The sequence below is a fragment of the Mustela putorius genome, unplaced genomic scaffold, assembly GCF_011764305.1.
Source record: "Mustela putorius furo isolate JIRA1106 unplaced genomic scaffold, ASM1176430v1.1 tig00003987_pilon_pilon_pilon, whole genome shotgun sequence".
In the NCBI taxonomy this organism is placed as follows: domain Eukaryota; kingdom Metazoa; phylum Chordata; class Mammalia; order Carnivora; family Mustelidae; genus Mustela; species Mustela putorius.
In genome coordinates, this window is record NW_025422126.1 from 1,996,316 (window position 1) to 2,019,286 (window position 22,971).

Consider the following 22,971-nt stretch of genomic DNA (forward strand, 5'->3'; position numbering starts at 1 on the left):
TAGTACACAATTATGCAAAATCATGTATAGTACTAATTCCCTGTATATATGATACAGATTCTGAATTCTTTAGTTGATTAAACTGGATTTTTCTCAGGGAGGAACATATGAAAAAGGTGCCATCTGAAGTGACCTCATGAAACCACTGAGAGTCCAACATGGGCAGACATACCACCATAAGGCTAAATCCTAGGGCATCCATACACTACATAAGTCCCCATCCAAGACCCTCCAGAAAATGCTAATAGATCAAGTCCCCCAGTTCTTTCTCATTTCATCTGCAGACGCTTTCTCTCTCACTGGTCCCATGACACTTTGGTGAGTGAGAATTCAGTTCTATTACTCTCCAGAAAGCCCATTCTTGACTGGAGGTTGGTGTATCCAAGACTGTAAAGCCATGACAATCTCTTATAATAGCAGCCTCCAAAAAGCCACTTTCTTCCTCACGGGCTTTCAAGGACTGGAAGATCTCCATGGCTGGATCTCTATTCCATTCTGCTTCATCTACTTGACAGTTATTGTAGGAAACCTTACCATCCTCCACGTCATCCGTACTGATGTCACCCTCCATGAACCTATGTACTATTTCTTGGCCATGCTGGCCCTGACAGACTTGGGTCTTTGTCTATCTACACTGCCCACCGTGTTGGGCATCTTCTGGTTTGATGCCAGAGAGATTGGCATCCCTGCCTGCTTCACTCAGCTCTTCTTCATCCATACCTTGTCTCTGGTAGAGTCTTCAGTTCTACTGTCCATGTCCATTGACCGCTATGTGGCCATCTGCAACCCACTGCGCTACTCCACAGTCTTGACACCCACACGTATTGTCAAGATGGGGCTGAGCTCAATGCTTAGAAGTGCCCTCCTCATCCTGCCCCTGCCATTCCTCCTTAAACGCTTCCAGTACTGCCGCTCCCATGTGCTGGCCCATGCCTATTGTCTGCACCTAGAGATCATGAAGCTGGCCTGCTCTAGCATCATTGTCAATCACATATATGGGCTCTTTGTTGTGGCCTGCACTGTTGGCTTGGATTCACTGTTCATCTTCCTCTCCTATGCCCTCATCCTCCGCACTGTGCTAAGCATTGCCTCCCGCCAGGAGCGACTTCGAGCCCTCAACACTTGTGTCTCCCACATCTGTGCTGTGCTACTCTTCTACATTCCCATGATTGGCTTGTCTCTTGTGCACCGCTTTGGTGAACATCTGCCCCGTATTGTACACCTCCTCATGTCTTATGTGTATCTACTGGTACCACCTCTCATGAACCCCATTGTTTATAGTATCAAGACCAAGCAAATCCGCATCCGCATTGCTAAGAAGTTTGAATTTGTAAAAGCCTTTAGGGGTTTTCGATAAGATGGGTTAAGATGAAGGGAGGGAGTTCAGGACATCAAGTCTATTGATATTTTTAGTTTCCAGTGAATCAATAGCAGATTACCTCCTCAAGCAGCTTCTAGAAACTTCCTGGTGATTCCAGCTTGTTCCTCAGCTGCTTTTCAGAAAGTCAACAGTAACCCCCTGGAAAATTTCACCAGTCCTCCTGGAAAATTTCATCAGTCTTCCAACAAGTGGTTCTCCACCGACCAGCTTTAGCCTAATTGTGAACCAGCTTTGGCTCAGAAACCTAGGGAACTCTCTGTCATTCAATGAACTTCACTCACATTCTCTCCATCAACAACCAAATGCTAGCCATGGGGCTGGTTCTTTCCCTGAAAATTTGTTTCTTCCTTGGAGACTCTCCCTCAGCCCTTTCCCACTCTTAGTTGATTCCCTGTTACTGTAATCTCTTGTTAATAAATAAATTAAACTTTTCTGTTAAATTCCTGTGTGGTTTCTTTCTTCTGCTTGGACCCTAACTAACACACCACTCAAAGTAAGTTCTTTGTTTTATCAGCTCTACTCCCCATTTTGATCTAGTATCTTAAAGGAACCAGTTAGCATCTAGGAACTGTGACTTGCCAGATGAATTCCATTTCTGTGTGAAACAAACTATCTGATCTCGGATTCATCTCCTCTATGCCTCAGCCAACTGAAGTTGAAGATTTCTTCTAGAATCTTCCAGAGTCTTTGTACCACCCTTAGACTCATATCTATTGAAGAATTCTTACAAAACTGTTTCAGAAGGCAGGAAGAGAGCAATTAAAACCAAAGTTGATTTAAAAAAAGCAATAATAATATCTTATGTTGATGCCTGGATGTACATTCAAAATTTTTTCAGAGGCTGCATAGTATTCCATTGTGTATATATACCACATCTTCTTGATCCATCAAAAGAAATGAAATCTTGCCATTTGCGACAACATGGATGGAACTAGAGCGTATCATGCTTAGCGAAATAAGTCAGGCAGAGAAAGACAACTATCATATGATCTCCCTGATATGAGGAAATGGTGATGCAACATGGGGGCTTAAGTGGGTAGGAGAAGAATCAATGAAACAAGATGGGATTGGGAGGGTGACAAACCATAAGTGACTCTTAATCTCACAAAACAAACTGAGGGTTGCTGGGGGGAGGGGGTTTGGGAGAAGGGGGTGGGATTATGGACATTGGGGAGGGTATGTGCTTGGGTGAGTGCTGTGAAGTGTGTAAACCTGGTGATTCACAGACCTGTACCCCTGGGGATAAAAATATATGTTTATAAAAAATAAAAAATTAAAAAAAAATTTTTTTCAGAGGATTTGGGAACATTCTTTAATATGTATACATTTTAACCTTCAAAATAAGTAGAATAGCCCGTATTTCCTCCCCCACCTCCATCTTTATTACTGATTAGCTGGAAAATAACAATAAAAAATAATAATTACAATTGTAGTAATAGCATCTAACAATTATTGAGCATCTACTATATACTACAGAATGTCTCGAAGTGCTTGCATGCAATATCCAATTTGACTGTCCTTTGAAAATTAAGATGGCAGAATCAAAATTTTAAAATAAGATTTTTCAGTTAAAAAAACTACTACAGGAAGGTATTCTCCAGGTAGCAGATAAGTGACTGCTATATCCTGATTATTTACTTATTGAGACATCAAAATTATGAATTTTCTGCTATGTAGAACTATAACCTATGATCCAGATCAAGAATTGGCATGTTTATTTCTGAAGAATGTCCTCCCAGACACTTAAGTAGGGTAGAAAAGACCTCAGTAGGAGTTAAAAGGTATGCCTTATAAAAACTTAAAGAATGTTAGTGGAAAAGCATGCCTATAAGACACATTTTAAATGGTCATGGCATTTACCTACTTACTACAACAGTAACATTTTGTTAAAATTTTAATTTTTCAAACTATTTTTATTCAGTGCTATCTTAACCTTTAAGATAGACAATTTCCTTTTAATTATCATATAATCCCTTTAGATTGAAGGTTCAATGAGGTCAGTTACTATAGCCAATATCATATATAATAAATGGAAAACTCGAAAACCACATTCAGGTCTGTCAGATCTCAAAACCTAAACTTTTGGCATTATGTTGTTGAAAGTTTATGGACTCTAGTTTTCCCACATATGCTAACATTTCAGATGAATGGACATCTATTTGCCTCACTAGAGACAAAGGGGAAAAAAGGATGTGAAATAGCATGGCATGTTCCTGGGAACTATACATAGTGGGCATTCTGTAAATTCAGATGGGAAACAACTTTACTCATACAACTAGGATGTAGAGGAGGAGAAATATTACTTATTTTCTTTCTTTCTTTCTTTTTTTAAGATTTTATTTGTTTATTTGACAGACAGAGATCACAAGTAGGCAGAGAGGCAGGCAGAGAGAGAGGGGGAAGCAGGCTCCCTGCTGAGCAGAGAGCCCGATGCAGGGCTTGATCCCAGGACCCTGGGATCACGACCTGAGCTGAAGGTAGGGGCTTTACCCCACTAAGCCACCCAAGCATCCTGCTTATTTTTTTCTAAATCGTCTGTCTTCTTCATAAACATCTGCCAACTAAATACATGGAAAAATTGTAATAACAAGAATTTAAAAACCATGCTGAAATTAAAAACAAACAAACAAAAAACAAGATGAATTTTTGCATCAGTTTGTCTAAGTTCCATCCAATAATATTCTCTTTAGGTCCCTTTAGTGTCTCGCAGCTGGTATTTCCTCCAGGCAGCATCTTTATGTACAAGGTATTCCCTTATATTCTGCCTCTATCTTGTTTCTTTCTCCTGCTCTTTCTGGGCTAGGACATATGGACCCTTTTGGGGGGAGGGGCAAGTCTCTTCCCACATCATATCCTATTTTCCCTCAAAGAAACTGAGTAGCTAAGATTTAAAGAAGGCAGGATATCTTCCCTGTAATACGATCAAATTCTATGCTCCTTCTAATCAAAGCTGTACAAAGACTAAATCAGTCTCCCCCCACCTCCGTAACATCTGAGACTCAAACCTATTTTCTTTCAAAACATATTGAACACTACTTTTTTTTTTCCTCAGTACTTGGACTCAGAGGCTATAAATAAATATTGCTTCTGTGTTTTTAATGGAGGGGGGAGTTATTTCTGTTATAAAATATTTGTTAAATGGGTGAAAAAAAAAGACTGGATGATAAGATACATGTTATGTATACATATACATATTATGGGATGAATTGTGCCCCCCATTCATATGTTGAAATCCCAGCCCTCAATACCTCAGAATGTAACTCTATTTGGAGGTACGGTCTTTTGGAAGCCATTAAGTTAAACTCAGACTTTCAGAGTTGGCCCTAAGCCAGTATGACTCATGTCTTTATAAGAAGAGCAAGAGACATCAAAGATATTCATACACACAAGAAAGGCCATGTGAGAACACAGAGAGAAGATGGCCATTTGCACTCCCGGGAGAGGGGTCTTGGAAGAAACCAAACCGTCAACACCTTGATGTTGGACTTTGCTGGCCTCAAGAACCATGAGAAAATAAATTTCTGTTGTTAAGCCAACTAGTCTGTGGTATTTTGTTATGGTGGTCCTAGCAAACTAACAAGAGGTAACTGTGTTTTGAAATGAATTCCAGGTAAAATGTGAAGATGCACTTTTAATTATAGAGGGAATAAAAATCTGGAATCAGAGTTGAAAACAAATCATAAGGACAAGATTTTTCATAAGAAAAATCTTAGACTTTTGTGGTTGTCACTAATGTTAGTTTTTGATTCTGCATTATAGGGATAAAGCCCAGAAACCTGCATTTTAACAAGCATTACAGGTGATTCTGATCCTGATTATCTGGGGACTCTGATTTGAGAAATATTGCTTCACAACACTCAAGTGTGTCTACAATGTGCTTGAGCAAAAATTAATGGAATGTGGCCACAAGATGAATCCCAGAACATTCTAAGGGGACCAATCAGGCCAATTAATTGGAATAACCTCTTATGGTTAGTGAGGGGATCTGGACATTCCTTAATATTTATATTTTATATTCCCAAATTAGATTCAAGTAGCTGGACGCTAATTAGGTGAGTAATGAAAACACTGAAACAGCCTCCATGCCTCCCTCTAAAATGTCTTGCCTGTCAGCTTTCAAAGTCTAAAAAATGGATGATTAATTCCTCATATCCCTGTATTGGCATATAAAACTCCCTGGTTTAGCTATCCTTTGCAGGGGATCATGTTGCCTAGAAGGCTAGAAGAATGAATTTGTTTCTCCAATTAGCTCCTGTATGTCTAGAAACCTTAGAGCTGAGTTCTGTGTCTGTGTGGATCAGAGACAGGAAGAGAAAATGGAGTCTCTCAATGTAGACAAAAGTCAGGAATATATATTTATAGTCACACACACACACACACACATATATAGGGTTATTTGGGCACCAAAACTCAAAGCTGTAACAATATATCTAGGAACTTGGTCTGACTCTTTTCTTCTCCTTTAGTGATGGAGGAAGCACTGAATTAAAAAGGCCCTTTTAAGGTTACATAAGGTTATGGATATCCACAATACACATTGTCACAGCTGATGTGCATTAACTATAGAGTTATGATATATCATATATAAAACACTAACACCCATTCTGCTTCCCCAAAGTTACGGAGTTGTTCAAAATCTCATGAGATCTTTAAAAAGTAGCTACACTGTGTGACATCTTCTGGGCTTTTCATGTAGATATCTCCTAAGACTCTTCTCTTCTCTTTCCCTTATTCCCAGAGTATAAGATAATGAAGTCCAGGGAGCCAGTCCTAATAGGGAATTCATTAAAGATTCCTGAAAGAATCTTAGTGGGGACCTCAGACAATTTCATAAAAATCAGAGAATTCAAAGCCCACCCTCCAGTCTCTCCATATGCCCAAGAGCCTCTAGTATTAGCATTTCTTCTCCCCCATTGCAAGACCCAGAGGCTCTAGACCTAGCTTTGGTATGTGAGACAAATTTGTAGAGCCAAGAGGAGGTCCCAGAAAGCTCAGCCTGAGCTCTGGAGAAGGAAGGGAGAGAAGGACCTTTGAGGCACAAGAAAGGCTATAGAGGGTACCTGTGGAAGGTGGTGACTCCTGAAGTCAGATCTCGCTCACCAAACCCTGGTCTGGTTTTAGCACTAACTTAGCAAAGATACAATAGCTTTCTCACACTCATTCACTTCGTTTCCTGCCCAGAAGCAGTGTGATCGTCTGAAAGAAAAGCTTGTATGTGACATGAAAGGACACTTTCTTGGGTGACTATGGAATCCAAGTGAGAGAATTGGAAGCAGCCATTGAACTTGCCCAAACCCAAAACCCCTAGGAAGTATTCTCCAAGAACAACTGAGAGCTGGCCATTTGCTAAATTTCCAACTCCCTTCTACTCTAGATAGCTGCTTTATCAACTGGTCAGGAACAATGAAGTCCTCACCAAATCTGATAATTGAAACTCTGAAGACCTTTAAATAAGAAGACCTTAGAACAGTTACCTCACTAAGATCTCCCCAGACAACAAGCTAAAGGTGATCTTTCCTAGGCAGATACCTCCTGCTTCACTACTCCCGATTTTCTCTTATGTCCTGGTCTCTTCCTTCAACTTCCTTTCTGATCCCTATTCTTTTTAAAATGTTACCACAAACTCTGATTCCAAAAAGAGTCCATCTTGAGCTAAAAGAAGGTGGGGCACAAAGACTATTTCTATTATTTGTCATTCAATCTTCACCCATTTTAGGCTGTCTCAGCTTAAAAGCTGCCCAGAATGCTCCTTGGAACTCCAGAGATTTAAGGTTGAATTCCAGCTCTGTCAGTGATTGATGGTATGACTTAATATACATCATCAAATTCTATAAGCCTCTCCTCATTTGCAAATCAAGGTAATAATATTAACTTGCAATATTTTTCTTGCAATGTTATTTCTTTTGCAATGCTTCTAACACAGCTTCTGGCAAACAGTAGATGTGCATCAGGTATTATAAATAAACTTTTATATTCTTAACAATGTACATTCTTTCTTTACTACCTTTTTCGTTTTCATGTCAAAAGATTTCCTGCCTTAAGTTTTATGACTTATATTGTTAACCACCATGTAGCTTGCCTGTCATATGACAGGTAAGTTTATCACAGCTCTTCTGAATTCACTTTGATGAAGGAGGTGGTGATCACTGACCATGGTGGAAGCAGAAGCTGAGGAACAACACACAAGAGCCAATCTGACCTTCAAGTGGACAGTGAGTTAATGACACTGGCAACTAATTTCACTGTTATTTGGAGTGAGGAAGAAAATGTCTACATATATATTTGCATGTATGTCTCTAGTAAGTTTATTATTAACTTAGCTAAATAGCCAGAACATTTTTGGAGGTCTATTAAGCCCCTGACCTTATGCTCGCTACTTCTAGTTGACAGTGAATTGTCCTCTAACGCAGGAAGAAAGTGTAATGGTTGTTGAGATCCAGGAATCTAGAGAAAAATCAGTTCAAATCTCATTTGGGCCATTTATTATATCTTTGATCTTAGAAATATTAATTTTCTCTAGTTCTGTTTCTTCTTCTATAATATGGTATTATTAATAGAACTTTATTCACAGGAATTTTTAAAGCAATAAAATATACACCAAGTTAGTAACAGCTAACTAAATAATTTAAAAAAATCCTGAGTGCCTAAGCACTGTCTTTACAAAAATAAACAAAGCAAAGCCCCTGCCCTTTTTAATCTCACATTCTAGTGGTGTTAGGAATTGGAAGTGGGCAGATGACTGCTCTGAAACTCAGGAGGCTTAAACTGGCATAAGACCTCTTCCCAGTAACTATACTCTCATGAACCTTCATTTCCTAACCTAGAGAGTATGTCTTACCAGCATTACTGCCCTCTATTCTGTGGACTCTCATGGACTCTGTCTTGCAATTGGGGGTGTAGTCATGGTTGATGGTTTCCCCCCACCTAGGTTCATAGCAGTTGAATTCTAGATCTCTAGGGAATGTAGGTTACTGACTGATAGGAGAATCAGAGCTTTGATATGGTACTTCAGCAGTCAAGAATCACGTTACAGACAGCCATTCATTCACTCTCCAGTCCTAACTGCAATTATGTGAGCTGAGTAGCGCATTTGAGCCGTCTAGATCAAGCTAGGTTTCCATATGAGATGAGATGAGAAGATGAGTGAAGGACTCATCTGTGTTTACACTTAGCAATTGTATGTAGCTGATGAAGTCAAGCAGAAGTAGAAAAGAAAGAAAGAGAGAAGAGGAAGAAGGATAGAAAGGAGGAAGGAAAGAAAGGAAGAGAAGAGAAGGCATAGAGGGGGAGGGAGGGAGTAAGGAAGCAAAGAGATAAAAGAATAGCAAAGGAAGTAAAGTAAGAGAAGGGAAGTGAAGAGAAGTTGAAAGAAATTTTGGAACATTATTGAGAGTTCTAATGGAAAAGAGGAAGGTGAGAAGTGTTTAAAGATCTTCTCAAAAGGGATAGGCAAAGTTAGGTATAACCAACAAGAATAATGAAGAGTGTCAGATATCTCAGCTTGAAGGAGAAAAAAAGAAAAAAAAAATTCTAAAACAATGTTTAAAGGGAATAAGGGGCCAGAAAGAAATGACCTCTGGAAGAGCTGTATAGTTCTAGTCCTAGTTGATTCTAATGTTTTGTTTGGTTTGTTTTCAAATTTCTTCCAGGGACAATCCCTAGCTTTTTTCTGAATTCATTTCAAGAATTTGGAGGGAATCCAATTTTCCTCTTCCCTCCACACACAATGACTGTGGGATCCCTGGAAAGCAACCGCAACATTTCCTCCACCTTTCTGCTGAGTGGCATTCCTGGGTTGGAGCACATGCACATCTGGATCTCCATCCCACTGTGCCTTATATACCTAGTTTCCATCCTGGGGAACTGTACAATCCTTTTTATCATTAAAACAGAGCCCTCACTCCATGAACCTATGTACCTTTTCTTGTCCATGCTGGCTCTGACTGACCTGGGTCTGTCTCTTTGCACCCTCCCTACAGTACTAGGCATCTTTTGGATTGGGGCACGAGATATTGGTCATGATGCCTGTTTTGCTCAGCTCTTTTTCATTCACTGCTTGTCCTTCCTGGAGTCTTCTGTGCTACTCTCCATGGCCTTTGACCGCTTTGTGGCCATTTGTCTCCCCTTGCACTATGCTTCCATTCTCACCAACACGGTCATTGGCAGGATTGGCCTGGTTTCCCTGGGCCGCAGTGTAGCCCTCATTTTCCCATTGCCTTTTATGCTCAAAAGATTCCCTTATTGTGGGTCCCCGGTTCTCTCACATTCCTATTGCCTCCACCAGGAAGTGATGAAATTGGCCTGTGCAGACATCAAAGCCAATAGCATCTATGGCATGTTTGTCATTGTTTCCACAGTAGGTATAGACTCACTGCTCATTCTCTTCTCCTATGCCCTGATCCTGCGTACTGTGCTGTCTATTGCATCCAAAGCTGAGAGATTCAAAGCTCTTAACACCTGTGTTTCCCACATATGTGCTGTACTCCTCTTCTACACTCCCATGATTGGCTTGTCTGTCATCCACCGCTTTGGGAAGCAGGCACCTCATCTGGTCCAGGTGATCATGGGCTTTGTGTACCTCCTATTCCCTCCCCTGATGAACCCTATTGTCTACAGTGTGAAGACCAAACAGATCCGAGATCGCATAACCCATGCCTTTTGTTATTAGTTGGGTCTAGTCTTAGAAGCACTAATTCCTTAAGTGTAGCCTTACTCCTTCATCTTTTATAATATCCAATGTGCATAAAATGGAGGAGACAATTATTTATTTACTTAACAAATACATGAAGGAATGATCAGAAGTCACAGCTCTTGCAGAATTATCTTTGCCCTGATTGGGGGAAAGCACAATGCAGTATGACATAGCAGATTATATTTTTCCAAAAATGGCCAATGAGGTAATTCTAATCCTACATTTTCCTCCAGAAACTTGTTGCTCCCCCATCAAGAGATGGAGTCCATTTTTTCTCTCCTTGTAACTGTGTAGGACTTGGTAAATGCCTCAGTGAATTGAATGTTTAGGAAGTGATCTTGTAGGACTCCTGAGGCTAGGTCACAAAAGGTGATATATTTTAGACGGGTATATGCCTCTCCTACACTTTCTCTCTCCCTCCTTTTCTATCTTCATTTCTATTTCCAACTATATCTCTATCTCAATCAATGCTTGCTTTTTGAATAAAGCCTGCGAATACCATACCAAGAGGAAGCTGAGACCACAGGGACAAGCCATGTAGATGTCCCAGCCAATAGACCAAGCTAAAGTCTCAGCCTTAGTTGGATCATTATCATCTACTAGTGAGTAAATAAATCTTCATATTATTCCAAACCCCATTTTCCCCACCTTTCCAGGTGGTACCAAATAAAATAATCAACCCTACTCTGAACCTAGCCTAAGCTTCAGATTTGCAAGCTCAATAAATGTTTGTTTGCTTGTTTGTTTTTTAAGACACTAAATTTGGAGATGGTTTATTATACAGTTATATGTTAATTGGGTTGCTCAAAATAAAAAGAAGTGGATATAGGAGCAAAAAGAGAAATATCTTCTTTCAGTTGGGAGAAACAATGTCAGGAAAGATTTCCTTGAGTTGGCTCAGTGTAAGAAACATACTGGAGCTTGGCAATCAAACAGGAAAATTATGGTCTTATTTGAAGGAATAGGATGTACAAAACTGAGGCAGAGGTAAGAGAGAGAGAATAATGCATCTAAAGAAATATTTGAAGTTGTTTCTATTGTCATTGTTCCCTAGAATGTCAGGGAAAAGCAGAGAACAGGGGAGTGAAGGAAGGGGAGGCGATAAGTAGAAAAAGGTTGAGGCACTGACCATATCAGAAAAATCATAAACCTGTGAATCAAAAAGAGATAATTGCTTATACCCTCTTATCTGTCCACTACAATTTTGCCACCACTTTGCCCAAGAAAAAAAAATATATATATATATATCTTTCAGACATAAATGTGAAACCTAAAACCATAAAAATCCTAGAAGAGAGCCTAGACAGTAATTTCTCTGACATCAGCCACAGCAACATTTTTCTAAATATGTCACCTGAGCCAAGGGAAATAAAAACAAAAATAAACTATTGGGACTACCTCAAAATAAAAATAAATAAATAAATAAAATTTCTGCATAGTGATGGAAATAATGAACAAAATTAAAAGGGAACCTACTGAATGGGAAAAGATATTTTACAAATGAAATAGCTGATAAGGGGTAAGTATCCAAATTATATAAAAAACTTATAAAAATCAACACCCAAAACCAAATCATGCAATTAAAAATAGGCAGAAGGCATGAAAACATACAGATGACCAACAGACACATGAAAAGATGCTCAATATCACTCATCATCAGGGAAATACAAATCAAAACTACAATGAGATATCATCTCACACTTGTCAGAATGGTTAAAATAAAAAATACAAGAAACAGCAAGTGTTGGCAAGGATGTGAAGAAATAGGAACACTCTTACACTGTTGGTGGGAATGCAAACTGGTGCAGCCACTGTGGAAAACAGTATGGAGGTTTCTCAAAAAGTTAAAAATAAAATTATCTTTAATCCAGTAATTGCACCACAGGGTATTTACCCTCAAAATCAAAAACACTGATACGAAGTATAGAAATAACCCAAGTGTCCATCAATAGATGAATGGATAAAAAAGATGGGAAAGATATATATCTTTCCCATCTTTCACATCAAAGATATATATATCTTTCACATCATATATATATATATTCACATCATATATATATATATATATATAATGGAACATTATTCAGCCATAAAAAAGAATGAAATCTTGCCATTTACAACAACATGAATGGAGCTGGAGAGTATAATGCTAAGGGAAATAAGCTAAGGGAAATAAATGCTGAGTGAAATAAGACAAAGAAAGACAAATTCCATATGATTTCACTCATATGCAGAATTTAAGAAACAATGCAAAGGAAAAACAAGAAGGGAGACAAAGCAAGAAACAGACTCTTAACAATAGAGAAGAAATGCATGGTTAACAGAGGGGAGATAGGTGGGGTGATGGGTTAAGGAGGTGATGGAGACTACAAAGTACACTTATTGTGATATGCATGGAATAATGTATAGAATGGGTGAATCAATATATTGTACATCTGAAACGAATATAACACTGTATGTTAACTGTACTGGAATTAAAATAAAATTTTTTAAAAAATTATCTTTTGAGTAATATATGTCAATACAGTGTTTGTAAGTTTGTCTTGGAGGTATTTGTGAGGAAAGCAAGTCTGGATAAAATGCTGCTAAGTAGGGTTTTAGACATCTAGAGGGAATATTGAGGATGTCATGTTCCTGCACAGTGCAGGATCAAGAAAGGGAGTGGCAAAGGGCCACTAGATAAAACATCTCCTACAGGGGTGCCTGGGTAACTTGATGGTTTGGCATCTGTTTTGGCTGGGGTCATGATCCCAGGGCCCTGGGATTGACCCCTACATCGGGCTCCCTGGTTGGCAGGTAGCCTGCTTCTCCCTCTCCCTCTACAGTCCCCCTGCTTATGCCCTCTCATTCTCCCTGTCAAAGAAATAAATAAAACCTTAAAAAAACAAAAACAGGGGCGCCTGGGTGGCTCAGTGGGTTAAGCCACTGCCTTCGGCTCAGGTCATGATCTCAGGGTCCTGGGATCAAGTCCCACATCGGGCTCTCTGCTCAGCAGGGGGCCTTCTTCCCTTCCTCTCTCTCTGCCTGCCTCTCTGTGATTTCTCTCTGTCAAATAAATAAATAAAATCTTTAAAAAACAACAACAAAAAACAAAAACAAAAAACCTCTACTACAAGGTTTATGTGAAGTCAATTCCCATTTGAAGTTGGGCTTAATCTGATGCTATCTAGCACAACTGACATTTAACTCTTAACAGGTTATGCCTTCCACAACCAGTGCCTCATTCTGCAATGAGGGATATACATGAACCTTGGGTGTTACATGTGGAAGATCCAAGGGTACTTATGAAAAACAAAATAAAATAGAATATGTGCGTGAGTGTCATGTGTGGTTTGTATTTTGGTAGTCTATGTACACACAAAACCTCAGGAAAACCATAAAGCTACATGCCTCTATTTCTATTGGTACTACTTTAAGTCTAATTAATATTATCTCTCGCTTGAACTACTGTGTCTCTTCTAACTGTTCTCCTACCTTCCAGTCTTTTCAGATTTATTGAGGTATACTTGATAAATAAAGTTTGTATATATTTAAGGTGTACAATATGATATTCTGATATATGAATTGTGAAATGATTATATAATCCTGCTAATTAATATAGCATCACATTCCATAGTCCATAATTTTTGTAGTGTGGTCAGAACACTTAAGATCAGCTCTCTTGGGGCACCTGGGTGGCTCAGTCAGGGAAGCATTCAACTCTTGGTTTCAGCTTAGGACATGATCTCAGGGTTGTGAGATCTAACTCCATATTGGGCTCCGTGCTTGATGTGGAGTCTGCTGGAGATTCTCTCTCTTCCTCTCCTTCTGCCACTACTCCTGCTTCTGCATGCTCTTTTCTCTGCCTCTAAATAAATAAAGAAAATCTTTTAAAAAAAGATCAGCTCTCTTGGCAAATGTTAAGTATACAAAACAGTACTATTAACTTATAGTCACCGAGCCATATACTATATCTCAAGGAAGGAAGGGATGAAGATTACTTTCTGGTTTGAGCTTTGAAAAATTAAGTATATGAGAGTTCTACTTAGTGAGATAAAGAATACTTTCTAAGGAACAGGCCTAAAGAGAAGAATTAATTTATTGCATTTTGAAGATACTGAGCATCAGCTGTCTATGCAACACAGAGAGTGTGTAGTGGTTAAGAACTCAAGCTCAGGAATAAATAAACTTGAGAAGAATCCAGATTACATCACTTACTGGCTGTGTGTCCAGGAAAGTTTTTTTACTCTTATAAGCTCCTACTTTCTCATCTGCCAAACAGGGATAGATAATAATACCTCTTAATGGGTTAATAGCGAATAAATGTAATAAGATACCATATACTATGTAAAGCATTTGGTATAATATATGGTACTTAGTAAATGATCAATAATTGTGAAGTATTATTATTATCATTATTCTCATTAAAAGGTAGAGTCAATTAAGCATTTGGATCTATGGCCCTGGATCCTAGAAGAGAAGGCCATGGTACGGAAATAAATTCATGACCGGGAATCATAGATTAAACCTATAATAAGGCATGACTACTCTCTCATTTACCTCTCTCAAAGATAATTTAGAACTGGGAACATAAACTCAAATCCCTCTGAAGGCCACCAAGTAAGGTAAATGAGTGAAGAAAAATTCTGGAAGACAAATAGCAAGTTGTAGGTTATGATCTCTGGCAAACCCTGTCTTAAGGTACTTAACTATTCAGCTCCAGAATGCTGGGCCAATAGTAAAGATGCACTGATTTTTAAAAAGAAAATAAAAATCAGGTCTTCTGCCCATTTTAAAATCAGATTTTCGGGGTTTTTCTTTATGCTGAGCTGTAGAAATTCTTTATACATTTTGGGTATTAATCCCTTATCAGACATGCCATTTGTAAGTGTCTTTTCCCATTCAGCAGGTTGCTTTTGGCTTTGTTTATGGTTTCCTTCATTGTATAAAAGCTTTTTATTTTGATGTAGTCCCAATAGTTGATTTTTGCTTTTCTGTCGAGAAGACATCTAGAAAAATGTTTCTATAGCCAATGTCAAAGAAATTCCTGTCTGTGTTTTCTTTCAGGCGTTTTTTTTTTTTTTTTTAAAGATTTTTTTTTTTATTTTTTATAAACATATATTTTTATCCCCAGGGGTACAGGTCTGTGAATCACCAGGTTTACACACTTCACAGCACTCACCAAATCACATACCCTCCCCAATGTCCATAATCCCACCCCCTTCTCCCAAACCCCTTCCCCCCGGCAACCCTCAGTTTGTTTTGTGAGATTAAGAGTCACTTATGGTTTGTCTCCCTCCCAATCCCATCTTGTTTCATTTATTCTTCTTCTACCCACTTAAGCCTCCATGTTGCATCACCACTTCCTCATATCAGGGAGATCATATGATAGTTGTCTTTCTCTGCTTGACTTATTTCAGGCGTTTTATGGTTTCAGGTCTCACCTTTAGGTCTCTAATCCATTTTAAATTTATTTTAGTGTATGGTGTTAGAATGTGGTCCAGTTTCATTTTTCTGCATTTAGCTGTCCAGTTTTCCCAGCACCATTTATTGAAAAGACTGCCTTGGGACGCCTGGGTGGCTCAGTTGGTTAAGCAGCTGCCTTCGGCTCAGGTCATGATCACAGCGTCCTGGGATCGAGTCCCGCATCAGGCTCCTTGCTCCGCAGGGAGCCTGCTTCTCCCTCTGACTCTGCCTTCCACTCTGTCTGCCTATGCTCGCTCTCGCTCTGACAAATAAATGAATAAAATCTTTAAAAAAAAAAAAAAGACTGCCTTTTCCCCATTGTATATTCTTGTCTCCTTTGTCACAGATTAATTGGCCGTAAGTCACTATGTTATACACCTGAAACTAATATAATGTTGTGGGTCAACTATACTAAAAAAAAGGTTAGATAATTAGAAATAATAAAGTATATTATTGTATATGAATAGCACAAAGTCAAAAAGTTGCTTTGAAAAAATACTTGATAAAATATGAAATACATTCTTTAAAATGTAGCATAGAAAATGCCCAGGTTCTTATGTAAAATTTCATGATTTTTGTAAAGGTTGAGAACTAGTTCAATTTTTAAATAATTCACAGTTTTATGAATGAAACAAAGCCTTATTCTGCAAGCTTCGTCCTGTGGACCACCACTTGGCACATCTGGCCTATCATTATCCCCTGAATAACCAATTCTTTCATTTTTTTCTGTTTTGTTTATATCCTGGAAGATGACATAACATAAAACTTTAGAACAAAGGCAAGTGGCCCCAAAGAGACCTGAGTTCAGTCCTCAGGCCTTAAATTTTAGTAATCACTTAATTTCTCAAAGCCATAAATTTTGGACAGGAGTAATATCTACTTCAGATATTTGCCACAAAGATTAAATGAGATACTGTGCATAATGTATTTGGGACAGTATGGAATAAATTATATATTGTTAATCAAGTGTATGCACTATATTTGCCTCTCAGATATCTGGCCTAATTACTCCAGAACACGAAAGTAACCCATCCAAGATCTTATTCCCTCCTAAAAACCTGACCACACATGAAGAACGGTGAAATCCTAGCACCTTCTTTCCTTCATTGTTCATGGTTTCAATTCTTCCACCTACCACACCCAGAACCAACCCTACAGTGCCCTCACCTTTGGAAGCTCTAGAATAAATAACATCTGACATGTTCTTTAACTCAAAAAAAGTAATTCTCCTTTCTTCCAATTTCTCCCTTCTTTCACCCCATTGGATTTTTTTTTTCAGAAGTTTTCGGGACTTATAATATCTACTTTAATAAGTTGAAGTTAAGCATCAAAACAAATGACTATATGGAAATACTCTGAAATTCACTTATAACCATTTCAGTTATCATTTGTTGTGTGGCCTTAAGAAAGGCATTGCATTTTTCTGGGCTCTGGTTCTTTATTTGCAAATCAAAAATTCATTGTAATTAATGAATTACATGGCTCCTTCCCATTTGTACGTCTTTGTTCTCAAGCTGTTGTCTATTTATCCTAGCCTGGGTTTTCATGGTGTCCACAGCAAAGAGGTCCAGGTGTTTTCAGCCTCTTGACCCAAAATAAGGTAGAAAAAGACACAGCAGCCAGATTGTGGCTGGGGTCAGTGGGGGATGGGGGGGTGATTTTTTTAGGACCAAAGACTGTTCTTTACCCCAATTGTAGTAAGAGAAAATAAGAGTGTTTTAAGTAAGTGGATAACGTTAGTTGTTTTACAAAAGGTCACTCTGGCTGCAAAGTAGAGAGCAAATTAGAGAGTAAGATTGAAGGAAGGGTCCAAATTAAGACCTGATAAAAGCGTTCTTGCATGGGAGGATGGTGATTTGGATAAGGATTATGGCAGAAGAAATAGATCAGGAAAAATTGATAGATTGTTGGGAGAAAAACACCTATAGAATTTCATGTCAGACTGATCAGAATACTACCACAGAGGCCAGAGAAGATACAATCTCTGCTCTGAGAATTATTGAGAGCTCTGTAATCTCCACATTCTGTTCCCAAGGTGCATCCAGAAGCTTGAGGCTGCTGTAACATTGTCTCAACTGTCTGGATGTCAGGTGGCGGTTCTTCTTGCAAAGTCATGGGAGAAAGTCATTAACCTACAATAAAGTGACTTAGAATGCAACTGGCAAATGGTCAAGGCCATTCCATGGGCTCTGTATGCCTGAAGACATCACCTGTATGGTCAGCTTCACTTAAGACTTTTTAGGCTTCATTGGAAGATACAACCAACAGTTGATACTCAGCAAAATTTTGTCAGCAAATGACAATAACCTGCATGCTGTTTTTTAAGTACAGAGACTGATTGGAGGTCATCTGAGGACTCTGAAAATCTTTGGAAAAAATCTCCAATGGGAGAGGGTAACAATGAGGATAATAATGAAGGCCAGGGATCAACAAACCTGTTTCTTCTGCTGGGCTTCCAATGGGCAAGTGAGCTTTACCAATGGATCTTGAAGAAATAACTTTGTCACAAAGGTTAATTCTGAATTTCTAGGCATACACTCATTTTCCTTAAGGATTGTCTCCCTTTGGGAACACAGACTGAAAGTAGAAGTCTGGAAGAATCTGCACCAAACCCAACATTTGAGTACGTCCCTCTTAAGCATAAAGGGGAAACTGAGCAAGAGCACTGAAGGAGGCAGGCTAACTAGCTTCTTGGTCTACCATGCATGATGGTTAAGTCTGAGCAAGTCATTGACTTGGGGTGTCCATTTCCTCCCTTACAAGAGTGAAAAAGCTGGACTAATTATCTCTAACTTATTTTCTTGGAGTCTAAATTATAATGATGATCAATGAAGCTAATTATTTTTCTGAGGCTATAATTATACATTTAGATCTCTAAGAAGCAAATAGAGAAAAGCACATTACAGATCTTGTTTTTGGCATTATTTTCTTGATTTCTTACAACTGTTCTGGTACACCATGTTTAATTAGTACTTTTATTTACTATAATTAGAATTTCTAGTATATCATAAAATCCACAGGCAAACAACACTAAGAATATTCCTACATGAAACAAAAACATCTAGTTTATTGATTAAAATAAATTATATGGCACTGTGTAAAATAAAACCAATAAGCCTACAGTTTGATTTTCCATCCAAAAAAAAAGAATTTCATGTCAGTTTGGATATGGAAAATAAAGTGAGATAGTGGACACTGTCGTAAGAATAGATTTGAGTTGAGAGAAATAACAGGGGAGGCAGTTCTTGGCTTTTCACAAAGCAGACAGCAAAAAAAAAAAAAGTTTCCCCAGAAATGAATGGGTATTCTGAAAGAGCATTTTCAGGCTTCCCAAATATTAGAGACTTAAAGGGGCAGTGATCTGTTATCAGCAAATCAGTTAATGATTATAAGTCCCTCTTTTTCTTTTTTAAAATCAGCTTTGTTGCTGTTTAATTGGTGACAATAAAATGTAAATAGTTTCTGGGTGCTTAATCCCAGCTCCAAAAGGAAAACTGGTTCCTTAATAGTGGCTCAGTGGGTTAAAGCCTCTGCCTTTGGCTCAGGTCATGATCTCAGGGCCCTGGAATCCAGCCCAGCTTCAGGCTCTCTGCTCAGCGTGGAGCCTGCTTCCTCGCCTCTCTCTCTGCCTGCCTCTCTGCCTACTTGGGATCTCTGTCTGTCAAATAAATAAATAAAATATTTTTTTAAAAATGTAAGTATTTTCACATACATTCTGAAGAGTTCTGACACATGCGTGCCTCTGTAGCTACCAGCCTGATTAAGACATAGGACATTGCCTTCACTTCATAAAAGGTTCTCTTGTCTCCCTGGAGTCAATCATCCCCCTCTCCATCCCAACCAGGCAAACCCTGCTCTGACATCTTTCACTATAGATTGACTTTTGTCTCACTAGCACATTTATAAATGAAGGAATAAGTAATACATTGAGTCTGGTGTCTTTCACTCAGTCTAGTTTTTCAGATTGAGCCCTACTGGTGCATGTAGGATAAGCAGGTCATTTCTTCAGGGCCTCTGGGTGGCTCAGTTGGTAAGGCAGCTGTCTTCCGCTCAGGTCATGATCCCAGGGTCCTGGGATCAAGCCCACACTGAGCTCCCTTCTCAGCGGGGAGCCTATTTCTCCTCCCCCTCTGTCTACTGCTCTCCCTGCTTGTGCTCACTGCTCTTTCTCTCTCTCTCTGACAAATAAATAAATCTTGAAAAAAGGTAAGTCATTTCCTATTATTTCTGAGGAGTATATTCTATTTTCTCAACATACCCATTGAGGTATTATTACCATACCAAATGTTACCTTTTTCCTTTGCTTCAGCGCTTCTAGCATTCTTCCAAACATATCCACTTCTTATCTGCCTAGAGCTTTGCTTTAAATCTTCCCACATCCCCATGTTGTTATTTTCTAGAACATTCTATGTTCCTCTCCACATCCTTTTAAATCTCAACTAATACCCTTCTTATCAGCGAGGTGTTTCTTAACTTATATAGCTCAACCAGGTCTTGCTCCCTGTAATTTTTTTTCATACACAAATATTTTATTTCCTCCCTCTTTAAACACAATGTGTAATTATTTAAATTACTTGTTTTATCATCGGTTTCTCTATTTGGAATATAACTTCCATAAAAGTATAGCACAGGGGCTCACTATTATAAACCCCTACCAGAATCCCTACAAAAAACTACTTACAGAAATGAAAGATTAAATGTTTACAGTGAGCCTGGTACCATCACCAAAATTCCACTGCTAACCAAAAGATGGCATGAGCAGGTCCATTTCAGCCTCATTCCTCCCAAATGGGATACCAGACTTTTCTATCCTAAAGCCTCATTTCATTATTCCCATTTGAACTCTGGGGGATGTTGTATGTCAAAGAAGATAAATTTGATATATAAGAAAACAAACAAACAAAAACAAAACAAAAAAAAACCAAAAAAACTCATCCCTCATTCACTTCTTTTTATTAACAAATATAAAGTATTTGGACATTTTAAATATCTATTCAATAAATAACTATTGAGCAACTATGTTGTTCCAAATATTCTCTAAGAGGGTGGGAATAGCATAGAGAATAAGACAGACTGGCAATCAGAGAACCTAGTTAGAAACAAATGAGCAAAAGAAGTGCACCGGATACCTACAATCCCAGCTCCAAAAGGAAAACTGGTTCCTTAAGCCGAGCAGCTCAGTCATGATTAGAAGTATCCTTCAGTATTCTGAATCACTGAAAACAGATGATTGCCTTCATCACAGCCTGTGGGCAGTGGCACCAGTGGGCTGTGGGTCCAGAGTATCACATCTGTAAGTAACTGCAGCATGTCTATACTCATTTCCCAAAATATCAAGGGAGTACTTGGAGTGAGGAATTGGATTTCCCACTTGTGAGTAGGGCAGTCATCACAGGGCCTCTCTTCTCTTGGGGAGCACAAACCTCTAGATGACCTACTGACTAGGAGAGGCCAGGCAGAACTGAAAAAAAGCAGCTCAGCTTCTCCTGGGTTTTAAACATTACTCAGAGCCAATCTATGGTGTCTGCGGTCAGATTTAGAGTAGTAGTTAGTTAAACTTTAACTTTAACTTTAACCTTTTAAAGGTTAAACATACAACATCCCCCAGAGTTCAAATGGGAGTAATGAAATGAGGCTTTAGGATAGAAAAGTCTGGTATCCCATTTGGGAGGAATGAGGCTGAAATGGACCTGCTCATGCCATCTTTTGGTTAGCAGTGGAATTTTGGTGATGGTACCAGGCTCACTGTAAACCTTTTAAAGTTTAACTAACTACGTAGAGGCCAGCAAAGGACAAATCATGGCCATTCTGGGAAAAGTCAGAGGCCTGCCACGGCAGCACTCCACAACAAGTCAGATCAAACCAGGCAGGCCCAAGAAAAGAAGGCCAGAAACCCTGACAAACTAAGGAGAAAAGGCACTAACCCCCACCCCAAGAAATAAGTATTCCACCCCTTAGTCAACAACTCTCAATAAAAGACAGAAACCTGCATCGGGCTCTCTGCTCAGCAGGGAGCCTGCTTCCCCTCTCTCTCTCTGTCTGCCTCTCAGTCTACTTGTGATTTCTCTCTATCAAATAAATAAAATCTTAAAAAAATAATAATAATAAAATAAAAAAAATAAAAGACAGAAACCAGTACCCTGTGTTGCACACCTGTCCCTTGAACTTCCCACTCTCAAAGCTCCAGAGTGTGCTCTGTCTTTCATAAACTCTTCACTTAAACATTAAACAACCACTGTGTCTGCTCAGTCCTTGAATTCTTTTTCTGTAATAAGACTAAGCCTCCTTCACTCCTCCAACACCCTGACTCCCACCAGCTCTGCAATGTCCTTGTGATGGGTTGGGCAGAGGCCTCCCCAGTCTACCATGCAACACAAGGAGAAGAATGGGTAAGACTCTGATGAACTAGGTCTCTCTGCTTCTTTGTCTGTTTCTCTCCCTCCAAATGGATATTCTGAGACAAAATTCCCGTGTGTATAGGGATACTCCACATCAAAGGGCAATTCTTGGGACCCAACCTGGTATAACCTACAGTTCCCTTCAGGAGCTAGCATTAGATTCCACAATTTAAGGGTTCAATCCTACAAGAGTAGACCTCCCACCCCACTTCAGACACCTGTCACAAGAACAGTCCTTGTCCCCTGCTTCTAAGCAACTGGCTATAAATCAGAGGTTCCCATGACCTACTCCTTGGGCTTGATTAATTTACTAGGGCAACTCACAGAACCCAGAGAAACATTTTACTTATTACATTATCAATTTATTATAAGGATATAATGCAGTAACAACCAGGTGGAAGAAATACCTAGGGCAAGGGTTGGGAAAGGCATGGAACTTCTATGGCCTCTCCATTATGCTATGCTCCCCAGTCTCCATATGTTGTTCACCAACACAGAATCTCTGGGAACCTTGTCCTTCTGGGATTTTTACGGAGGCTCCATTACATACCCATGATTGATTTTTAAGTCATTGGCCCCTGGCAACAGGTTCAACCTCCTACCACTGACTCCACTTGCTTCCTGGAGGTCTGGGTGAAACTAAAAGTTCCAATTCTCTAATTCAAGGTTGGTTCTTCTGACAACCAGCCTCTTAGGGTGGGAACCTAAGGTCATCTCATTAACATCACAAAAAACATCTAATGGCTGTTATCACCTAGGAAATTCCAAGAGTTTTAGGAACTCTGAGTTAGAAAAGGGGTCAAAAACCAAATACATATTTATTACTCAGTATAAATAAAAACCTCACAAACTCCTTCCTTTTACACATTCTCTTCATTTTTCAAAGTTATCTTAATTAAATCTGTATAAAGGTCAGAGTTTCAGATACGCCAATAAGGATTATGAAAAAATAATTTCTTTCTTTAGATGCAATTGACTTTTCTGAGCAGAAAAGGATGAGGATCAACACAGCATTTATTGTGACTCCCTTCCATTTGGAATCTTAATGTTTGCAA

At 39.0% G+C, this 22,971-nt stretch overlaps 2 protein-coding genes across 2 annotated transcripts; both read left to right on the forward strand.

The window, feature by feature from the left end:
* The first annotated feature begins 397 nt into the window (after positions 1–397).
* On the forward strand, positions 398–1,357 carry LOC101681269 (olfactory receptor 51G1). Its single transcript, XM_004782228.2, has one exon. It carries the CDS (start codon positions 398–400, stop codon positions 1,355–1,357), a length of 960 nt encoding a protein of 319 aa, XP_004782285.2.
* A 7,750-nt stretch (positions 1,358–9,107) lies between these two features.
* Positions 9,108–10,049, forward strand: LOC123389586 (olfactory receptor 51G2). The gene has a single exon (XM_045071484.1). The coding sequence runs from the start codon at positions 9,108–9,110 to the stop codon at positions 10,047–10,049; it is 942 nt and encodes a 313-aa protein (XP_044927419.1).
* The last annotated feature ends 12,922 nt before the right edge of the window (positions 10,050–22,971 follow it).

What these genes read in the sequence shown, in the direction of transcription:
- LOC123389586 (XM_045071484.1), top strand. Translation starts at nt 9,108, where the DNA reads ATGACTGTGGGATCCCTGGAAAGCAACCGCAACATTTCCTCCACCTTT.
- LOC101681269 (XM_004782228.2), top strand. Translation starts at nt 398, where the DNA reads ATGACAATCTCTTATAATAGCAGCCTCCAAAAAGCCACTTTCTTCCTC.